This window comes from Eptatretus burgeri, chromosome 10 (genome assembly GCF_056783735.1).
Source record: "Eptatretus burgeri isolate ZD-2024b chromosome 10, Ebu_testis_v1, whole genome shotgun sequence".
Taxonomy (NCBI): Eukaryota; Metazoa; Chordata; class Myxini; order Myxiniformes; family Myxinidae; genus Eptatretus; species Eptatretus burgeri.
The window spans coordinates 26,596,738-26,619,843 of record NC_140970.1 but is presented as its reverse complement, the minus strand read 5'-3'; the positions used below and the strand labels follow the sequence as shown (position 1 = coordinate 26,619,843).

Below are 23,106 nucleotides of genomic sequence, written 5' to 3'. Positions count from 1 at the left end.
GTTGTTGTTGTTGTTGTTGTTGTTGTTGTTGTTGATTGGGCTTCGTGACCGGAAGAGGAAAAGAGAAAAAAAAAAAAAAGAGACGCGGAAGAGGCGCAGGACCGAGGGATTTAGGATGGATGGTGTTGTGGTAATGAAGTGCCGTACTGTGATTAGCGGCAACGGAGATTGGGCGGATGTGGCAGCACTGTGTATGGGGGTCGGTGGCTGGTGATGACTCGTATGCCGCGTGCTCCGTGGAGGGTCGTGCTGGAACAGTAATGGTATGTAGTATACTGTATTAGGAATGGTGTACTCTGAGGAATGTAATTGGGATTAGAGTATGGAGTTTGCCTTCAGTATTATGTGTACAAGTTATTGTATTTTGTTATTCTTACCCTATGTATATTTATGTTGTTGCAGATATGCGTATGGGTTTTGTGAGAATAAAGCCGATCGAAAAGTTTTATTGTTGATTACTACAACAGATGGAAAGGGGGATTTAAATGCTTTGAACAAGGAACGGATTTTATTTAAAGTGGGTTTATCTTTTCGCCGCGTCTCGCGTAGTAAACGCCGGTTCTAAGAGTTCCGCGTTGTTCTTATTATTATTCTGGTGAAGACAAAACCTTTAGGACGTGGCTCTTGGACACATTTGTCCTAGTTTACATGTCAGACATCCAAGAACAAGGACGTTTGGTAGGCTACGCACTGATGAGGATGGCGGTGTTTTTGGGAAAATTACGGGCGGGGCTCGTGCTGTTTGAACACGCAGCCATCGTGGGCCTTGACGAGGGAGCGTTTCGATTCTCTGCCTGTCGGGGTCGAGATGTTTGTCTGGAAGCGGACAGAAAAGCATGTCTGTTGTCTTTATATGAGCCTCTATCTGTCAGGATAAATTCATTGGATTTGGGAAGTATAAGCGGAATTAAAGGGATGTAGAGGAATGGTTGCTTAGCAACGACATCGATCTGGAAAGAATGGAATTGGCTTTGCACTGCACTCACTGTCTACTACGATGAAACAGGGCAGGATTATGAATACGTGGCCAAAGCACATAGAGATTACACCGTCAAACGCACTCTGATGAAAACCAACCGATGGATCGGGAAGGAAGGAGCGGCGGTGGAGGTGAAACAAGCCGCCAGAGAGCGCGAACTAATGAAGCACAGAGAAGGACTAACACCGTACATCTCAATGGCAGTTAGTAACGGACATAGTGCAGGGGAGTTAGGAAGAATGGTGAACAGATTGAGATGCGCCCCTGAACCACAAGATGGAGCAACGAACACCAGAACACTTTACAGGCCGTCAGACAAGGAGATGGATGGAAGGTATGCTTGCCTGATCAAAATCTACAGTAGTGTACAGTAAGGTCTCTGGCCTTCACATCCACTCACCATGCACCCAGAGCAACTTCCAGTCCTGCAAGCTCTAGTCATGGTTGGAGCCTCATACGGAGGTATCATTTAAAAATAATCTTTTACACAAATACTTGTCATTATGTTGCAGTTGACTGCAGTGTTCAGTGCAGTGGCATGCTGTAAACCTTGTAGTAATGGAGACAGTGACAGAACCTTTGACGACACAACATGCAACTCCTGGTACTGACACTACTCCTTTGTGGGGGGGACCTATCACTAGGCAACACAACACACTCAAGCCAAAGAAACCGTATACACCTCCGTGGCAAAGGGGGACACGGAAATGAACCAGTACCAACCCCACAGCGACATAGGAGGGGAGCGGCTGGAGAAAGAATGGAAGCAGGTGAATACGCAAGGTTGGGGAAAACATACAACCAAGAACTAGATAAGGTAAAGATATTTTCAAAGGAACCTGGCAAGACCGCACCACTCATTTCCAGAGGGCTGACAACCATCCAGCCACAGCAGCTCATAGAACTGTCTTGCGTCCAAGCCGAGGAAACTTATGATTTGATAGAATGAAACGAGGAAATAAAATCGATTCGATGGTCTTATGCCTATGATAAAAACCTGTTGGGAGGGGGGGACGTCAGAAAATGCAGAAAAGACAGAAGTGGCTTGGCAGAACAAAACGCAAGACAAAACCCAGCGGGGCACTTTGCACAAATAGGATTCATATGGGGTCAACACGCATCTCTAATTACCCAAGTTCCATGGGCCCCTAAAGAACCCTTTTGGAGTATAGTTGTGAAATCTTGTGAAAATACAGTAACCTCCCAGAGAAGAACACATTTCACCTATAAGGCTTGAAGCTCTCACGAGCGATCGAGTGGAACGCAAGGAGGGTTACGCAGGGTGGAGATCTATATTTCATGACTGGGGAGACTGGTTACTGTGCCTGGTAGGGGCAGCAATCCTAATCATCATGGGAATCATTTTGGAGTATTTCTGATCAAACGTCTCATTTCCATTTGTCTAAAGAAATGCTGTGAAGCCTCACCCCTCACCCAGGCCATCATAATAATTAACAGCGAACTCATGGAGGAAGACCCCGAGGACCTCTGTATGGGGCCACAACCAGACCCGACCCCCACCAGCTGAGGAGCCAACAAGGTGTTCTGGCGGAGGGCGCCCTGGGGAAGACTCTTCCAGGTATTACTGATTACTCAACGAACTTTCAAGTGAAAAGGTAAGCCAAACATGGACTCATACATCTCACTACACACGAAGATACAGGAAGTTGTAACAAGAAAGAAAGGAAATCTACAAGTAAAATGCTGATGGAGGTTTATGATAGATGTGGCAGTGTTTTGACTAGCATATGCATAATCGTGGAAAATGGACAATACCAGATAGTGAAGGAATGTATGGAAAAATACTTGTATGACCCTTATATGTAAATATGCATCTCATGAGACTCTTTTGTCTTCTAGCGCAAGTTGAGAAAGGAGCTTACACCATGCCTTGAGCGCTCACAGTGCTGCTCACCCATTAATACATTTGCATATTGTAAATATTATTGTTGTAATTAGTGTTGAGTATAATTGCCTAAATAATAATGTTGCTGTTAATATTGTATAGACTTGTAGTGCCTTTAATATTGTGTGGACTTAACATCAAATTTGTATATGACAACTTAATGGGAGACTTGTGGCAGTGGGCAAGATAAAAGGCAACAGAAGCTAACCTGAACCACCGGCAGTTGGGGACTTCTCATTTGGGGAATGTTGATGGCTATCCACGGCATTTGCAAATCCGTTTGGCAGGCACGGGGGCCTAGGGGTAGCTGCTACAGGAACCAAATAGGGGTCCACTCGGTTGGTGAGTATCAGGTGTGGCTGGGTATGGTCAAAAATATGACCAAGGAGGGAAACTGTTATGATGATATGCTAGGTGGTCATATTTTGGACCATTAGCTGTGTGTTAATCAGCTGTCGGGATTCTAACCTTGCTTGTAATTGTGTATTATTCAAACCTTGCTTTAAAATGTTGCTTTAAATGTATCATGCTGTTTTCACTATGTCTTTGATAACTCTTTATGGCTCTGCAGCTGCACAACAGCATGTCCTTGGGAAAACTGTGTATGCTGATATCCCACACATTCCTGTTCTTAGTCATCACCAGAGTTTCGCCTTTGCTATCAGCAGGTGCCAGTGTAGGGGTGTAGGAGTCTTAGAAAGTTATTAGTTTGCAAGATGAACTGTTGGGTTGCGAATCTGAGGATTGACTGATCCAACTTCCCTGAGGGCCCCTAGGGAGGGGGGAAAGAAGCCCACTGCCGCATTTATTTCTTTATTTCTTTATCCCTTAAGCACACACTTGTAGTCCACACCCATTTCTGCTTTTGTGTGATTATATATACAACTGTTTTGAAGTAAGAATCTCAATGTGGTCCGGGGGCACCTGACTGAAGGGCCTTTGGGCTGCATTCCGCATGCGTAGTGCCATCTTCTGAAATAAATCGTATCATTCGAAAACCCTCATTCGACTCTGTCATTACTCGGCCGAGTGAAGAGTCATAACAACTAACTGGCATTAAAAGCAGTTCTTTCTTCTAGAATGTTTCATGAAATGATTTCATTCTTTGCTCTGTTCTACGTCTATACTAGGTTGATCTCTGGTGACATTAATGAGACTTTACATTCACAGATAGAGAAAGGACTCTTATCTAAATAATGAGAATGTCCCTAAAATGTAACGTTACTAACTGCGGAATTGCCAATATATATATATTTTGTAGAAAACATGGAGTCGGTTCCATTTGCATTGAAATTTGACGTCCGTCTGTCTTACCCTGTAACTCGTCCTACACCGTTTGATATAGAAACTTGAAACTTTGGGACATAGTAGATATATGTATGGGGAAGTGCACAACACTGTCGGATTTTTGAGATGACCCTTTCGGGGCCGGGCCAGAGGGGTGTGGTCATGGGGGCTGATTTTTTTAAAGTGTATTTACCATTGTACATGGTTAATTATTTAATAAAGAACTTACTTATGTGGCCCCCATGAGTGACAAACAGTCACAGGTTTCACTGTATTTATCTAATTTATTATGAATAATTATAATAATTAATATCGAACGCAGTGAGCTTCATACTTAACGCGTGCACATGAGACAATAGGAAACAACAACAACAACAACAACACAATACCCCTGACGATTTCGAATCCGTGTCGTTGGCTATGACCCTTTTGCTTCTGGTTGTTGTTAAACGCTGTGCGGTGTATAAACACGATTGGGTTTTATTTCTATCTTGTGAATATTACTTAACGCATGCACATGAGAGAGTAGGAAACAAGAAAAACAACACAATACCTTGGCAATTTGGAATCCGTGTCGTTGCCTATGACCCCTTTGCTTCCGTTTTTTTTTTTGTTTCCGTTTTTTGTCATGGGGAATGATGCATGCCGGGAGATAAAGGCATCGTCGGAGACATGAAAGACCCAAATAATATCAGACATGGTGTATATTTCCTCCACTGATTTTAATAAAGATATCTCCCGTATCATCAAAAAATAATTTTTAATCGTGATTTACATTATTTGATCGCTGATCCCAAATCCACACCGAAGTAACTGGAAATTGCGTATACAGTTGAGAACAAGTTATAGGTAAAGTCAGAAGCGAATGTAAGAAGAATACTACGTTCAATCGAGTATTTATTATTTTTGATGAGATCCTGTTCTTGGCGGTGTAGTTGTCGTTGTGAAGGTAATGTTGAGGATTTTTTTTTCAGATGAGATCCTGTTCTCGGCAGTGTAGTTGTTGTTGTGAAGGTAATGTTGAGGTAATATTAATTTTTTTTCAGATGAGATACTGTTCTAGGCGCACCGGGCGTAGTGGCGTGCGCCTGTAATCCGGCTACTCGGAGGCTTGGGTTGGAGGATCGCTTGAGGACGGGCGCTCTGCACTGAGCCATGCTATGAGAGGGTGTAGGGCAGCCCGGAATCATGGCGAAACCCAATCCTTATCCCTGTGTCGTAAGAGGCGACCAGGGTTGCGTCAAGAAGGGCATCCGGCGTAAAACCTGTGCCAAATCAGTATGCGGATCATAACGGATGATCCGCTGTGGCAACCCCTAATGGGAGCAGCTGAAAGACGAATAACAACATCCTGTTCTAGGTGGTGTAGTTGTTGTTGTGAAGGTAATGTTAAGGTAATATTTATTTTTTCATAGCAAAAAGACTGTTTAATTTGATATATGTAAGAAGAATTCTACGTTTGCTTCTAGGCTTTGCCTATTCCATATTATTATACACAGTTCATTCCTATGATTAAATTGATGCACAGTTCTATATCGCTGGACAGTGTTAAATTAATGTTTCATGAAATGTTGACATGCTTGCAATGACTTCTGATTTAGTAAACATAGTAAGTCTTTGGTCATAAAGCACATCAAATAGAAAAGGATAGTCAATAGTCCTGGGGCTGATTCCAAAATTTTGAGTTTTGCTGCACCCCCCTGCCAACATAGGTTTGATGGTTTTTTCATGTTATATCATCTATAGACATCTGATTTCAAAACATTACCCCTTTCAAAAAGTGTCCAAATGACCCATTGCAAGCCATTTCATATAGTGATACGTTTTGGCAAAACCTGACATTTTTTGCAGTATTGAGTATTGTAGCATTCGTATAGGACAATATTGTTGGCTTCAGGAAGCATTTTGTATTGTGCTGAGGCATTGTAACTTTACTAAACCTGCATGGACGTTTATCGAAACCCTGAAAAACATGTTTATTACTGAATAATACACATATTAACCCTATTTTACACGGGGGGGGGGGGGCATATTTATTTTTTGCCTCTACCGTCGCGACGGTTAGAGGTATGACTTTGAAACTTGGTGACGTTTATCCTATGTCATTTCTAAAAACGTGTACCAAATTTGGGAGCAATTTGTCTAAGGGGGGGGGGGGTTCTTACTCTAAAACTTACCTACTAAAAACACGGAATTTCGCCAAAACTAATTATTCTTGACGTCAGAATTAGCTCATTGTTGAGGCAAAAATTAAAATGAGTTCATTTTTATAAAATAAGCATGTGGCAGTAGCAACTGGCCAAGTTTCAGGTTTCTTGCACGTTCCCATGTCATTTCAGACCCCGTGTAAAATAAGGTTAAAAGACCTATAGACGAAGCAAAATCTTACTTACCTGATAAGAAAAACTGGATTCATATGAATTGTTCAATGTCCTATTCGTCATCTGTCTCATCGTCGGATTCCAGTGGATCAACGATAGTTTCTTTGGAATTCCCGCACTGGTCAGGCTTGAATCTGCATGCTCTGGTGCAACTTAGTTGATTCTGTCTACAGGAGCACCTCCGGTCAGCACAACACAGACACCGGCAGTTAATACATTCCATGACAGACGTCGGGGCAGGAGAAACATCTAACCATTTGATGGTGATCTCGTTCCCGGCTACATCCCAGCCATGACCATGTGGAGTGGGTACATGTGGGCGGTTCTCGAGACATCTTCTCCAAATGGCAGCCTGGTAATTGGCACGACGTAGGTGGAACTCGGCTGCATTTTGACAGGGCGGAAGTCTGCATGGGTCTGTGGTATGCGCGCCAAACATCTCATGCCTCAGTTCGTTGACTCTACTGTGCTGCTTCTTCCCATACAGGGCGCAGATGGCTTCTTCTCCTCTGGCGAGTTCTGCTACTGACAGACTGAAGGACTGCCAATGCTGTTCATAGTGGCTCTAAATTCATTTTCGATCTTTAGAAGTTTGAGTCCTGACAGCATTCCGTGCCCAGTGAAGGCACTGGTCGAGTCACAGCCACTGAAGGCATGGTAACCTGGGAGAGCAGAGCAGATATCGCGTCCCAGGGTATGTGCTATAGCTGTAAGATCAAGGTAGCGGGTCCGCTGTTGTGTGCCGGTGCGAAAGATGAGCTGCGAGCTAATACGATGGCAGACTGAAAGGGCAATGAGTGCAACATCACTGTCTGGGGACTTGATGATCACAGCAGGAGCACCGTGATCAGCTGCATGGGCTGCGTGAAGCAAAAGCCTGGTGTCTGCCTCTTCGTGTGTGCATCTCAGTTCAGCCACTTCTGCCTTCAGGACTTCTGTTAGTTGGTCATTGGCCTTCAACCTGAAGCACCTCTCTCCAACTGTCACGAACAGTGCTTGTTGGCCCAGCTGCGCAGCATACTCTGGCTTGGACCACTCATTCAGGAGGAATTCTGCCAGGGCACATTTGAAGGATCCACTCATCAGAGACTTGTTCAGCTACTGGTCAATCTTCTGTGTTCCTGTGCGGATCTTGGTTTCGAGGCTCTCCATACCAGCATCGCTTCTCAGGTTGCGCTCCGCGATATTAATGGATATATCAGGGAATGTATCAACTACCCAGTCTTTGCGCGCACCAGCTGGATAACCAGATGTGATGGTGTTGAAGAGTGAAGAGGCCATTTGTGAGTATGTCATGTTTGGTGCCGTTTTTGCTGAATGGATGATGGCCATTGCGTCAAGCACCCAGGTAGCATCCAGGGGGATACTTGTTAGCGGTTGCACATTGTCTTTTAGTGCTCTGAGCAATTTAGCCTTGACTGTCTTCACTGGACTTCCATCTGGCGTGGCGATTGAGAGTGGGAGCGGTCCAAGTGGGTAACTCAGAAGCTTCTCCATAGATAGTTCACGGCTTTGACCAATCACAAGGAGACGGCCAAACATGTCTCTTGTTGACTTCAGGACGCTGGCGTGCGATGTGTCATGCCCCAGTCTCTTCTTCTTCACGGATGCGAACGTCTTCAGCTGCAGTTGTGGTAGAGTAGCGTAGAAGTCTTTGGTTCCATCTTTCCCTAATCTGTCTGCTGCAAATGTCCTCAGTGATCCTACGCCTCTTTGACGAGCATCCAAAAGGTCTCGCTTTACATCTTCGGTTGCCACGTGTCCAGAAGCCAAATGGCACAGCTGCTGGTCAGATTGGAAAGGGTTTATCCAGTTCTCAATACATGCCATGATACTCTGCACCGCGGCCTCATCATCTTTCACTCGCTTCTTCCCGGCGTCTTTGTATGCCAGCTCATCTGTGGAGGTTGAACCTGACAGCTCCTCACAGTGTCGAGTGTACTCGACACGGTCGGCGCGGAGGATCATCCAGTTGAATACTGCTGCAGGATTCAAGCTCATGCCAATGATGCCACCCCTGGTCTTGGTATCTCTGTTGATGATCACTTCATTGGCCTGGTCTTGTGGAATGCGACCAAACTTGTTGTATTGCCCTTCGAGCGCTGCACAGCGAAGTCACCAGCAATCAATTGTTCATGTGCAGCAGGGTGAGTGGCTGGAAGTCTGAGCATATCAAGCAGATAAACTGAGAGGTACCTGGAATTGTTTGTTCTGTCATTAACAAAGAACCATGGCAGCAATTCAAGAAGGGATTCCATATGAAGCCTCCAGTTGGCCTCTCGTGTTGATCTCACCAATTGTAAAATCAGACCCACCATGTGTAGATAAGAAATCCAGAACTGGCCATTCGGACCAAGGAATTGGCAAAACTGTTCGTACCTCTTGACGGTAACCTTAAAAGACTCTGACTCTCGTACAGCTTTGAGAGTAGTTGCGCTGACCTCAGTACGAAGATCTTCAAGGATGGAATCCAGTTCATTCAGATTGACAGGGTTGGCTTGTTTTTCATTCCAGTCAAGAAAAGCTTCCCATTTCAGACGCTTCAGGGCTTCTGCTACCAGCTTGTGCACTCTCAGCCCTCTGTTGTAGTGTCACCCTTGAAGTACCGCATCTACTGATCCCGATGCAAGAACATCGGCCTCTATGGGAATATCCCGAAGTCCTGCACTTGCAAAGCGATGGCCAACAACCCCAAGGAAGTTGAGAATAATATGGAAGGCCCCCATCCGTAAGACTACCCGCTGGAGTGCAGCATCTGTAGAGGAAGAACAAATTTCAAGAGTCTTGGCATAGACTGCTTGATCCGTTACTATAATCACCGGTGGCTTCTCCCCCTGCTTCTGTATCTCTTCTGTTGTCTCAACCGATCTCATCAGTAGTGTATATACAACATCAAGTTTGGTTGGTGAGGCGTCAATGACGGGCAAGTAGCCTATGCCGTGGGGTTCGGGTACATCAGCATCCTTGCGTGCTTCTGCGTTGAAACCAGACCATCCAGGCATCTCCTGCAAGTCATCGGCTGTGGGCAGAGTCAAACCAGATGAAAGTCTCGCCAGCTGCCATACTTGGTCCTTGCTGCGGGCTTCTTTCCTCACCAATGGGTCCAGAGATGTGAGAAGTGCAGCTGCTTCATCCACACGCACAGGGCCCACGCGCTTCCTTGACCTGCAACGAAACCACCACCACTAACTACCATGCATTATGTTATACATATTGTATGTGTGTACACACTTTTATATATTGCACAAGTGACACATTTGCAAAATTTTTAGATGGGAAGATGTGAAGACGTCCGCAGACTGATGTCCCTTAATAGCAAATGAATAATGCATTTGAAATCATGTGATTGCCAAATATGTTTATATGCCACATTTGCGCATGGAACGTTGAACGAGTCTTTTAATTTGCCATGTCACAATACATGACCAGCCAGTCTGCAGCCGAGGTCAGATGAGCTTCGGGTCAGATCGTAAACTAGCCACTAGCATGTAAACTATGTTCCCGCCCTCACCAGCGACGTTCCCTCAAATACATATTTTCATATACAGTAAACTCTGGTTAATCCGTATCGGTGGGGCCGGCAAATTTTCTACGGTTAAAGTGAAAATACGGATTAAGAGACCGTGTTGAGGAGAGGAGGAGGAGAGCGACCACACTTTTTAACATGTGGGGACTGCGCGCTTTCCCATCTAGATAGTAATTAATCTATGGCACTACATACCGGTATTCAAGCAGATGTCTGGGTTTCTCTTGCACAGACCATCTCCGCCCCTTGGGTGTAGATCGGGCCTCGGGCATCTTCGGCCGGCATCCTGAGACTGCGGCCTGAACAACAATCCCATTTGTACAGTGTGTGGTTCCTTTCCCGGTGGCTGTTTCTTCTCGGATGTTGTTGTTATCCCAGACAAAGGTTACTGGGACGTTGGGTGCTATGTTGCTTGGTACTACATTGACGTGTTGCTGCTGGAGGCGGTGTTCGGCAAGGGCCGTCTCCACTTCTTGGAGCTTACTTTTCGAAATGCAGTGTCCGAATCGGTTCAGTGTAGACACGAGTTGCATTGAGCCGGTTTTGTGATGTACGCTGACTGCGAGGGATACGTGCTTGGGAGTACGAATACGGCCTTTTCTTGTTATGTAGATGATGTCCTGGGCGATAGAGAGGATGCGGGTCTTCAAAGCTTTAGGAACGTTTGCTGGTACATCCAGGGAGACTGCTGCCTCATATGTGAGTGAAGCATCGCCAGTTGCAATCCAGGCAAGAAGGTTGAAGAGGCATGGTGGAACTGCAGCTTCAGCGGCTGCACTTGAGATATGTTCAGGAGATGGAGGCCATGTCATATCTTCTACCTGCATGATCGCCGTTTTCACCAGACGTGCAGCATGGTATAGTTCATTTCCGTCTTGCCGTTCCATATCATCTGACAGTCGCGTGTTGTCTTCAATCTTGTCGTCGTCCAGCTTGCTGCTTGCAGCCATTCTAGCGTCTAAGATTAATCCGGGTGGAACATCACGGAAAACAACTTCACACCCGCGTCGGAACCTAGGGTGCCAAAAAGAAATTGTGTTGGAAAATTCCTTCCTCAGACGCTTCTTTAGTTTTTCACTTCGATAGTCTGGTTGTTGGGTACCGAAGTCTCCCAATACCTGGATGTACTGCTGCAGCAAGTCACTCATCTGCAACACCTCCATCCCATTAATGACTCTTGCATTTACCTCATCGGCAATCACATCAAAAGCTCGGTCATACTGATCTCTTTCCTGGGCGTCTGTTGAGGACTTCTGCAGAGACAGGAGGGTGCGCTTGTGCGTGTAACTGCTCCGGCATGATCGGTGGATCAAAATGTCCCCAGCTATTGGGTCAGCTGCTTCTCTCGCACCCCCACGCAGTTCCATGAGTACCCGTTCATCCTTCCGAATCTCGGCAGCTTTAGTGATAGTTTCCATGGCAGAAATAAGGGTCAGGGGATGAAGCGCCTCATGTTTTCGGCGGTTGGTAATCAGTCGCTTTGCCTCTTGACAGATTACGCATCTTACCCGCAAGCATGCGGGCGTTGTAGATCTTGTAGTTCGCTGGGGAGGTTCAGTATCGACAGAAATATCGCTGACAGTCTCCTCTCTGGTCCTCTCTAGTCGATTGATTGATTTCTCCAGGACATACGAAGCATAGCAGTTGTGGTGCTTCACCAGCTGTGTTACATCCTTTGGCAGAGGCTCCTCACCATCAATGTAATCTTTAAATAGATCGTATATACCATCTTGCCGACGTGTAGCAGCTTGGCAGAATTTCTGCCATGATGTCTGTGTGAATTTCTCCAGTTTTCCAACGCTGGATGAAAATCCATGGCAAAGGCATTTGTCCCAGTTTATCAAAAGTCTTAGTCGCTTTCCTTCTGGTGCATGGCCAAACTTCATCACAGCTTCAGCTACAGGTTGGGCTTTGGCAGTCATCATTCAGTCATTTGCGAGTTGCAGAAAGAACTGTATAGACCCACAGTTGGAAGGAATTCTGAAAGAGAAAAGGAGCACAGTGAATAACTAGTCACTGAGAAATAACGAGAAAGAGCTGGGAGATGCCATATAAAAAGCATCATTGCAGTCGGACTAACGTCAGATTTCTGTTTGAGTATGATCTGTCAACAAGGCCGACTAGGCATTACTATATATATTTTTTCCTTTAATAGATATATTTTTGGCTATTTTTTGTTCTATTGGTGAGTACCTTGGATATAAAATAATGGTCTAATTCACTCTGTTAGTATAGAATTCACAATTTCACATAGAGGGGTGGTACCCCCCCCCCCCCCGTGGTAGGGGCAATTATTTAATTATGGTACCCCCCCCCCCTACACTAATGGAAAAAGTTTACACTGGCATGTTTCTGTCCACAGCTATTAAAAATTGTATGTTGACTTATTGAACCATTTAGAAATGACGTATGGAAAACCTTAGAAGTGTGGGGAGGGTATCACCCCCCCCCATGCTCCCAGTGTTAATCTAATGCGAATGCAATTCACACTGAATAAGCGCCAGACACTATTTGCAACAATTAACATCAAGAAATATACTAGAATGCGAATTTCTATAATAGTTTATGATGTTAGTGACAAAACATCGTATTTTGTCATAATTTTACCAAAATTTTGATAATTTTCGCACAATTTTTTTTTTATCATTTTCACACTTTTTTTTTTATCATTTTCACACAATCTTTACATTATTTTCGCACAATTTCTAGCGAAAATATCTCCTAAAACAAAATCAATCACCTGGATTTGTATTTAATGTGTCTATGTGCACTCTGAGCAAACCTAACTGCAATGTAATATGCCCACCCATCCCAAGCACAAAAAAACTATTTTAGCGGTAAAGCGGTATACCTGGTATCAAAAATGCCCCCAAAAACTTCGAATGGACACTTTTTAGAAGGGGTAATGTTTTAAAATCATCACCTTATAGATCAATAAACAAGAAAAACACATAAAACCTATGTTGGCAGGGGGTGCAGTAAACTTTCATTTTGGGCCCCTTCTGAGAATCAGTCCCAGGACTACAATCCATTTTGCAAGATAAAATTTCACCGAGCGTTGATGGGACAAAGCAGTGTGCGCGGGAATATGCGATGGTGTGCCATCAACAACGTAGTTCTAGTTGCACATGTTGGTAAGCTTTCTTAAAATGCAAGGATTAAAATTTTTAAAAGGATTAAAATATTTAAAAAAGGATTAAAAGAAGACATTTAAATTTTAAAAAGGATTACAATACAAGGATTAAAAGTTTAAAAAGGATTAAAATAAGAGATGAAAATTTTTAAAATTTTGAAATGCAAGGATTAAAATTAAAAAAAAATGGTTCAATTACAAGGATTAAAAAATTTTAACTGATTAAAATACAAGGATTAAAAGAAGAGAATTCAAATTTTAAAAAGGATTAAAATACAAGGGTTAAATTTTTTAAAAGGATTAACATACAAGGATTAAAATGTTAAGGTTTAAAATACAAGGATTAATTTTTTTTTAAGGATTAAAATTTGAAAAGGATGAAAATACAAGGATTAAAATTTTAAAAAGGATTCAAATTTTTAAAACGATTAAAATGCAAGGATTCAAAATTAAATAAGGATTAAAATACAAGGATAAAGCATAAAGATTGAATTTTAAAAAAGGATTAAAACACAAGGATTAAAATTGTAAAAGGATTACAATGCAAAGGATTAAAATTTAAAATGGGATTAAAATACAAGGATAAAAAATTAAAGATGATTAAAAATGCAAGGATTAAATTTTTTTTAAAGCATTAAGATGCAAGGATTAAAATCCAAAGATTAAAATTTTTTAAAGCATTAGAAAACTGCACAAGGATTGGACCATCAGTCATACAATATTCTTGTCCCCTCAGTCATAGAAAATCCAAAGATTAAAATTTTATAAAGTTAAAATACAAGGATTAAGAAATCTTCTCTTAAAGACTCTTGTTCATCCCCACTTGGAGTATGGTAATAATACCTCTGGCATCAGGGATTCAAACTAGATGCTAACAAGGTCGGTAGGGTGCAGCGAAGGGCCACCGAACACATCCCCTGTATTTGCCATCTCAACTACCAACAGAGGCTCAATTAACTGAACATCTGCATTCCCTCTGCTTTCCTGCAGAATAAGAGGGGATATGATCCTGGTGTACCAGATGTTACACAGAACAGTTAAACTGGACCCAGACGACTTATTTACCCACCAGCACAACGCAAAAACTAGAGGACACTCCTGGAAGAGCTTCAAAGAAAGGAGCCACCAATAAGTCAGGAATAAGTTCTTCACACATCAGATAGTGGATGATTGGAATAACCTTCCACAGAATACTGAAGAAGCCTCCTCCATCCAGACTTTCAAAACCAGCCTTGACAAGCATTGGTGGTGGGAAAGATTTAAACTACCCTGAACCCTCACACATGCATGCATAATTGCAATACAGTTTACAGGATAGAGTGACTTTGAGCTACAGCACTATCCTTTATCCTATATGTTATGAGGATGATGATGACAACCTGGAATACCACATTGTACCTTCACGTATAAGTGTATTGTAATTAATTTTTTTTTTTTTAATAGCAGTGAAAGGGATGCGAAAACATGTAGTTTCTTCATCTTAATCTCATGTCTACACACTCATCTGCAGTTTTGAGAACACGCTTTTGCCTGAATGATGAATTTGGTCAGGTCATGTGCTCTCCATAATTGAAGTGTGGTTAACTCTGGAGTTATGCTGAGTGTCTTTATGGCAGCAAGAAAACTTTGTCTTGACTTGAGCCAACCACACGCCGAGACTGTTCGCCTCATTGGTGCTGGGACTTGGTTCCTGGGTTGCCTTGGGTTCACCCCAGTCGTTCATATGTTGCACAGATTTGCTTCCAACTTTCTTCTTCCTCTTCTGTATGCGGCACAAGGCTGCAGGTAGCACTAACAGGGGTGTCGAGTGTCAGCAGGGACCCCATCCCCTGGGCAAACCTCCTCCCTCCATTATCTCCCTTCCCTCTTTTCCCTCTCTTCCCTCTCTTTAAAAAAAAGAAAAAACTTTTTAAAGACCTATATCTACTCTCACAGACAGCAACGATCTCATAAACAAAGCAAAATCAGAGCAACAGTCGTTTTTTGCTCTCAGTATAAATGTAAAAAAAGTAAATTAAGTATCAATAAATATCTATTAAATCTATAAAGTAACAAAAATATATTAATTAGTATTAGAATTATTATTTAAATCTTTCCTAATGTATCAATTGTACATCTTCTATCTTCCATCGTTACTATAATTCACGGACCGGTGTTTGTGTGTTTGTTTGTTTGTCGCGCTACTCCTCCTACAGTTATGTGCCAATTACACCCAAACTTGCTACACAGGATCAGTATGACCCCAATTAATGTTTAGGGGCGTTTTTATATCTGCGGGTGGCCTTGAGGGATGGGAGCGGGTAGGCGGGGAGGAAGGGATGCAAATTCTCTATGTAAATGTGCGTTGTGTCGTGCCGCCTCCAGGTGGCGGAGGGTATTGAGTCTCCACCATTTACAGTACAGTATTCCTGTCCCCATGTTTTCCAGTACAGAGAGGTGTTTTTTAATTATAGGCAGTAGGTATGTTGTTGCTTCATGCACGTAACCAGGGTTATTTATTTTTGACCGACACAGAGCTGTCAGTTGCCTATACACCGCCCAAATATAGGTATGCATCAGAGGAGCGTATTGCATGCTTGGAACAAGATTGCCTGTAGAACGGGTACTCTGCTCGTCTATAAGAATAAATATCAGCGTGTCAGTGTCTCAGTCAGTCAGTTAGTCCATCTCCTCCATAACACCAAAACCATGAAACCCAGCAGCCCTAAACTTTGTGTGCACACTAAAGGAACAAGCACTAAGGGAGTGCATGAATGAAACTAGGTGTTTGTGTAAAGGTAAATACCCCTGTTAAAGATAATTTAGGGGGTGCTCATCACAAAAAAAAACAGAATAAGCCTGACAAATATGGCAGTGCACCATCTTGGTCAGCCCTCTATCAGCTCTCTGGGGTCTTAAGCCGCTATTTTGTATGGCCTGCTCAACAATGCCTTGACTTGGAATAGGCTGCAATGGTTTTTTAATGATAAAGCGCTCAAATATTTTTTTCAACTTTCCTCACTCATTATCATCGAATGCCTCATCTCCATACCTATGAATCGCTGCATATATTACTTTTATCAGTACCATAGTTTTCAAATTAGGAGTGTGGAGTGATTTTATGCATGAAATGATGTGATTTTTCACGATGACCTATTCCGGACAAATTAAAGTATATAATCAAAAGATTATTTCGGCTTTGAAGATCAGAGCTCTTTGATTAAATGTGTTGAAATTTGTGATGTTTTTGTTTTTCTGGGTGTGTTCCATTTCCAATCATCTTGCTATCCCTTGTCAAGCCAGCCGTTCCTTATAAACTCTTTCGTTGGAGTGCTTGCTTGAGTGCTTAAGCCACTTGGCGAGCACTCTACAAGCTGCTTGATTGTTCGTTTGTAAGTCCTGGCAATACATGGCAAAAGTACCTGCACTGTTCCTCTACAAATTAGAACCAAAACTACATCGATAGACAGGCAAACCTCAGACCACACCCACCTGTCTTGGGCCCACCTGTCTTGTGGTGCATCGGGCGCTGCCTCGCCCACTAAATATGTTGAGCAATTTTATTTTTACATGACAGCTATATAAGATGCTTGGTTGTTTGTTTGCAAGCCATGGCGATACATGGAAAAAGTACCTGCACTGTCTTTCTGTAAAAGAACCAAATATACATCAATCGATGTCCTAAGTTCAGGCCCCACCTGCCTGCATTGGGCACGTGGTGTCGTGTGATGCCTCGCGCGGTGGTTTGCCTGCTGAAAATGTTGTGCAATTATTTTTTTTTAACATCTGCTTTCCCCTTTTTACGTCATATTACATCATACAAATTTTATATCACCTCTTTTTTACGATCTGCTTTCATTATAACGACCCGTCACTTTGACATAGATAGATATGTATAAAAAAATGTAATGTTTCCTTTTCTTTAAGTTTCTTCAACTGTTTCGTTGGAGTGCTTGCTTGAGTGCTGAAGTCACTTGGCGAGCTCTCTGCAAGCTTCAATCTCTACATGCTTTAAAGGCAATACCATGGCTCAGTTCTTCAAAGGGACATCCCCAGAGTTGGGAAGGCAAAATAAGTTAGAGGAATAGAATGAGCAAAGCAATGGGACAAGTGAACTACGAGTTCAAGAGAGAATTGGAGTATGCTTTCAGTGGCTGCAAAGAAATGACTTCCCACACCACAGCAGGATGGCCGAGAGGTACACTCACTTGCTCCAAGCTGTCTCGCCGAGTTCAAATTCTTTCACTTTTTTGTGTGATCTGCTTTCATTAAGGATGTGATTTCATTTCTTCAGGAGCTTGGAGCGGTTATCTTCTATATAAAAGTAAATGAGACATTTGTTTGTGATGCTAATCCTCTGAGCTCCCAAGGTTAATCACTATGAAGCTTTATAGGATCACGTTTTTTTTTACAAAGATAAACCTGAAGAGGGGTTATAAACAGTCATTTTCTCACAATTCCGAACTTATAAACACACAAGCCACCACCTGTCGTGGGGGAAGGGGTTGGAGTCTGGAGGGAGGGGGTGGGGAGGGAGGAGGGAGGGGAAGTGGTGGGGTGGGAGAAGGGAGGGGAAGTAGTTGGGTTGGAGGAGGGAAGGGGAGGGGCCATGGGAGGGGGAGCGGGAGTGTGGAAGTCTGGAGGTTTGGGGGGTGTGAGGAGGGAGGGGAAGGGGTGTGGTGTGAGTCCAGAGGGAGAGAAGGGTAGTATGGGAAGATGCAGGGGGATAGGTGGGATGAGGGAGGGCGGTATGATGAGAGGAGGCAGGGGGAGGGGTGGGATGAGAGAGGGGAAGGGGTGGCATTGCCCAGCAATACCGGGTACCTTTGCTAGTCTATATCTATAACAATAATAAATGTCAGTGTGTGTGTGTGTGTGTGTGTGTGTCTGTTTGTGAGTTTCTGCCTTCCCTTCCTTTCACATCACACTGTCTTCCCTTCCCCCACCCCTCCTCAATCCCCCTCCCTCCCCTCTCCTCTCTCTCCCCGCTCTGTCTCCCCCTAACCCTCTCTCCTTACCCCTTCTTTTCTCCCTCCCCTCTTTAGTATTCTGGTCAGCAAAGTGACGGGTGGTGTTTGTGAGTATCTAATGTATAAATTTCTTTCTAACCACTGACCGACTCACTCACTGATGATATTAAACATTGGTACATTCCGGGTGACGTAGAAAGCTGAAATTTTGCGTGTCGATGGATATCGAAGCTGGTACACCGGGAAAAATCACAGAATCATTGGACAACATCCATGAATGAAAATATAAATAAATGAAAAAAAAATGAAAAAAATGCAGGTGAGCGACCTGAGACAATGGGGAAGCACAGTAATTTTGTGTGCCGCCGGACATCGAAGCCGATACACTGGGAAAGGGAAAAAATCACTGAACCATCGGAAAGCATCCGTAAATTAAAATATAAATAAATAAAAATGAATCTATGAAAAATAAAATGCAGGTGAGTGATAGGCAAATGTATATATATATATGTATATATATATATATATATATATATATATATATATATATATATATATATATATATATATATATATATATATATATATATTTACGGGCACAGGTACTGAGTGTATTATGAGGGGGTTTAATCCCCGTTTCTCCTCGGAAGAGCCGGACCTGGGTTTCCGCTCACAATTAACTTTGTGGTGCGGTGGGTTGCTTTAGAACCACGAACGCCACTCGGTTAACCACGAGTTCTATTGTCCACCGTCTAATTATTCCGTTTAACTAGAGGTCACGTGGTTTCCTGAACAGGGGGTACAGCCTCGGCAAAGCACCAATCTTATTTTGATTAGATCTTAATTGGGGCGGCCGAGCGTTTTAACTGCTGATGCGTGCCGACTATTTCAGGTCAAGTTGTGTGGTAATTACCTCCCAGTCTATCTGGGTTCGGACAATGCTGGATCAATGGAAGGAAAGGACAAGCACGGACAGGTTGGAACATCAACAAAACAATTTATTAATAAGGAAAAAAAAATCAATCAAAATAACCGTAAGCAAATAAATAATCAATCGTGCACTGAGAGAAAAAAGGACAAAGGGCAGATGCTTATCTCCATGCCTTATTTAACAATTAAACACAGACAAGGGTACACAGCAGATCATTCAAGGGGGGGGGGGGGAAGAGAAACCGTCTCGCTCCCAAAGAGAAGTCGTTCGTCAAACAAAAACGTCCTGAAATGAGTGCCTTGTCCATTGCCAGCGCCAGCCCCACCATGCTCCCACTCACGAGCAGGCTTTGATGCCAATCGACGTCACCCCCAAGAATCAGGCACGCCACGAGCAGGCCCCAAGCAGAACGAGCACCAATGGCGCGAGCGTCACCCACCACCAGGAGCCACCAGGAGATACAACCGACGGACAGCTAGCTGTTAGGAGCTGTGTGGGACTGTGAAGTGCTGAGGTGCTGTGAGGTGCTGTGATGCGCTGTGAGGCACTGAGGAACTGTGAGGGGCTGAGGCTGTCACCAACTCATTGGCGCCGACTGACTGGAAAAGCTGACTGACTGGTAAAGTGGTCTGACTGACTGGACTATGACTGGTAAAGCTGTCTGACTGACTGGACTCTGACTGACTGGTAAAGCTGTCTGACTGACTTGACTCCAACTGACTGGTAAAGCCGTCTGACCGATACCGACTCACTGACTGGTAAAGTCATCTGAGTGACTAGACTCTGACTGACTGGTAAAGCCGTCGGACTGACACTGACTCACTGATTGATAAAGTCATCTGACTGACTGTACTCCGACTGACTGGTAAAGCCATCTATCTGATTTGTGATTCGTTGCCGTGAAAACCTGCCTGCTCCACGATTGCTCCTGGCCCACAACGCCATGCCTGTGATGCTGGAGGAACGGAAAAAAACAGCCATTTGTCAGAATTACCGAGCGAAAATGTAAAGCGCTCATAAAACGTCAACAACATTTATCACCTCAATGTTCAGCCTGGTGTGAAAAAGAGTCAGTTAGTGTCCATAGAACTGCTGAACGGGGTGTCGAACGTTCATGGAAAAAGGCGGGTGTCGGGATCGGTGAAATAAACGGGTGTCAACGTCGATGGTAAAAGGTGGGTGTCGAGCCTCCGCTGGGCTAACGACTATCTCACATGCATGAATGTGTCTGTCGTAAAGAGAAAAAGGAGCTTTCCAGAAGAGAGGAATCTATTCTTTACCCTTCTCAACGCATCACATTTAGAATCCCACCAGACATGGGGATAGGTCGATCCTGGACATGCATTTAGGGAAATAACTACCTGAGGACCTGGATGTTTGTATGCATTCGTCGGATCGGATTCTGAAATCCATAACACAATATATCTGTGTGTATATATGTATATGTATATAATATATATATATATATATATATATATATATATATATATATATATATATGTGTTGTTTGTATGAATTGTTCCTTCTGTACATAGAGAAAGAAAAAAAAATAGAGCGTAATGATATTCACATTACGCTCTTTTTTGGTATACAGGATCAAGGCTCGTCCTCAATAGCCGACATACCTTTCTATATGTATCTATCTATACAAACAATAGCCTTTTTACTTGCAAAATCGAAGAATTTTAAAGTATACTGGTCAGTCGATTTTGATATTCTGTCTGTCTATCTGTTTATCTGTTTGTCTGTCTATCGCCCATAGGTCACAATTCCAAACTGATCTTCACGAAACTTCACCAAATGGTAGAGTTTGTCATAAGCAAGAAGCCTACTGTTTTTGAGGTCAAAAGTTCAACATAGGCCAAAGGGTCAACATCGGCTGGATTTCTGAAATTGTCAATTTTCATCTGATTGACTTGAAATTTGAAGACGAGTTGCATATTCGGTCATTGAATTCAACCACCAATTATTTTTAAGTCAAATTTGTTTTATGAATTTTGCAAGTGTCGTGCTCTGCGCACCGTCTTCTTCTTATTCTGTTTGTTTGTTTGTTTGTTTGTTTGTCTGTCTATTTTTGCAATGCTTTTCTCTTCAATTACTCGAGCAGGGTAGTTATGCTGGTCATATCATTATGAATGCCATATCATATTTCAAACCCATGTTATTATGAAGTTCGTTGTCCGAAGAGTTCCGATAGTGTATTTTATTTTTTTCCATTACCAATCACCTTGTATGTTTAAAAAAAAAATCATTTCGCTTCCCTATTCACTATTGTTACTGGTGGAATCTTGTGAGATTGTGAATTAAACATTGTTTTGCCATTATTTAATTTTAACTTTGTTCTTAATGAACGGAATGTTGTTAAGAATGGGAAGAAAGAAGGAATGGAGGACAGAGAGTTGGGTATGGGGGAGTTGTGGGGACAGGGAGTTGGGAGATGGAAGCTATGGCATTGGCAGGGTAGTGGGATTGAGATTAGTTGTTATTAGATTAGTTGAGGGTGGGTTGAGAAATTGAGGTGGTGAGGGGGTTTGAAGACTGGATTGAGGGGGGGGGGAATGTCTTGAGGAATTGTGGTTGGGATGGGGCAGGTGGTTGAGGACTTGGGGTTGTGTGGGTGGGAATTGAGGATTGAGGTTTGTAGCGGAAATTAAGGTCTTGGGATTTGTTTGGGGCGGAGGAGAGATCCCTGCTAGTAGGGAAATATTTTCTGACTAATTGTTTAGAGTTTAATTGTTAGTGTGCTTGTCTCATTCCGATACTTTTATTATCGCCCCACAGAGCAACATTGCTTGTAGGGCATCAGCAACAGGTGGTTTTGGCTATGAGCCTTTTCCACTCCTGTTCGCACCCCAGTGAGAGTGTGGATCGCTGGTGGAAAGGTGGGGATAGGGGAGGGGGAACAGTCATGTACACCTGTTCACTGGACCTACAGTATTTACAGCAGATTCTGTAACAAGTAAAGTTTGTCCTGCTTTCCAAACAGCATTCGTATGCGTTTTCCACCAATCAAATGCACACGGTCTCCACATTGCAGATCGCACACACATTACAGCACATATTACACGTTAAGAATAAAATAATAATACCAGTTCTCTTACAAGGAACTTTAATGCAGGAGGAAGCCATTTGGCCCATCAGGCCTGTGGTTGCATATCCATGCTCTTTTTTTAAATGCTGAGCATCAAGCAAGGAAGCAGCACATACCATCCTTAATTAAGTCTTTGGTATGACTTAACCAGGGATCGAATGGCCGACCTCCCAAACGAAGACCAGATGGTCTAACAATGATGCCACAGAGAGTAGGAAATGTTAATTAAGTTCAATCTACAACTCTACAATGGTATATTGTGATGGGCTCGTAGGAGAGCTTTGAGATATGCACACTCAAATCAAACTGTCTTGCCTATGTTCGAATCTAGACCCAGATATAAACTGTCACTGTGGAGTTTGCTTGTAACTTGGGGGATCAATTTGTTCTCCGTCCATCAGAAGGACGTTAGGCCGGAGGAACCCTTTACCAGCCCTGGTTTTTATTTTGTGAAGAGGAGGCGCGTTATCAGTGGTACCCTGGGGCCGACTTCCAAATTCCACCCATGAATGACTGCTGGGAGGGCAATGACAAACCACCTAACATAACCCCTGCCCAGAAACTGCTTCGGCAGCACCAACGCTCTGAAAAGAGCATGGTGCGTTGATGATGTCGATGATGATATCACTGTACAAGTAACATTGATAACAGCAATTTAAAACTAGAATTGCACTCGGTAGAGGGCATACCTCCGCCATGTAATGCCTGATCCGGTGGAATATATTGATCCCAATACCTTTTTCAAATATCATGCTATACAGTACTACATCGTTTTTGGCCCTGTCAATGGTGAAGAATCACTTTAAAAATTAAATAATTATCGTATCCAGATCTGGATTCGGATCTTTACCAAAATCGAACCAATCCGTTCTTGCGACAAACCCAACCTGTCCACCAAGTTTCGTCCGAATCTGTCCACAATT

At 43.2% G+C, this 23,106-nt stretch overlaps 1 protein-coding gene and 1 pseudogene across 2 annotated transcripts in view; both read left to right on the top strand.

The window, feature by feature from the left end:
• The window catches only part of LOC147018126 (uncharacterized), a 33,741-nt gene that overhangs the window by 7,732 nt on the left and 2,903 nt on the right, over positions 1–23,106 (top strand). For both annotated transcript variants that reach the window (XM_085897501.1, XM_085897500.1), the window contains exon 3: positions 21,874–21,974. In XM_085897501.1, the coding sequence (XP_085753627.1) occupies positions 21,874–21,974 (101 nt within the window). The remainder of the gene's footprint in view (positions 1–21,873; positions 21,975–23,106) is intronic.
• Positions 5,240–5,380, top strand: LOC147018127 (signal recognition particle RNA; annotated as a pseudogene).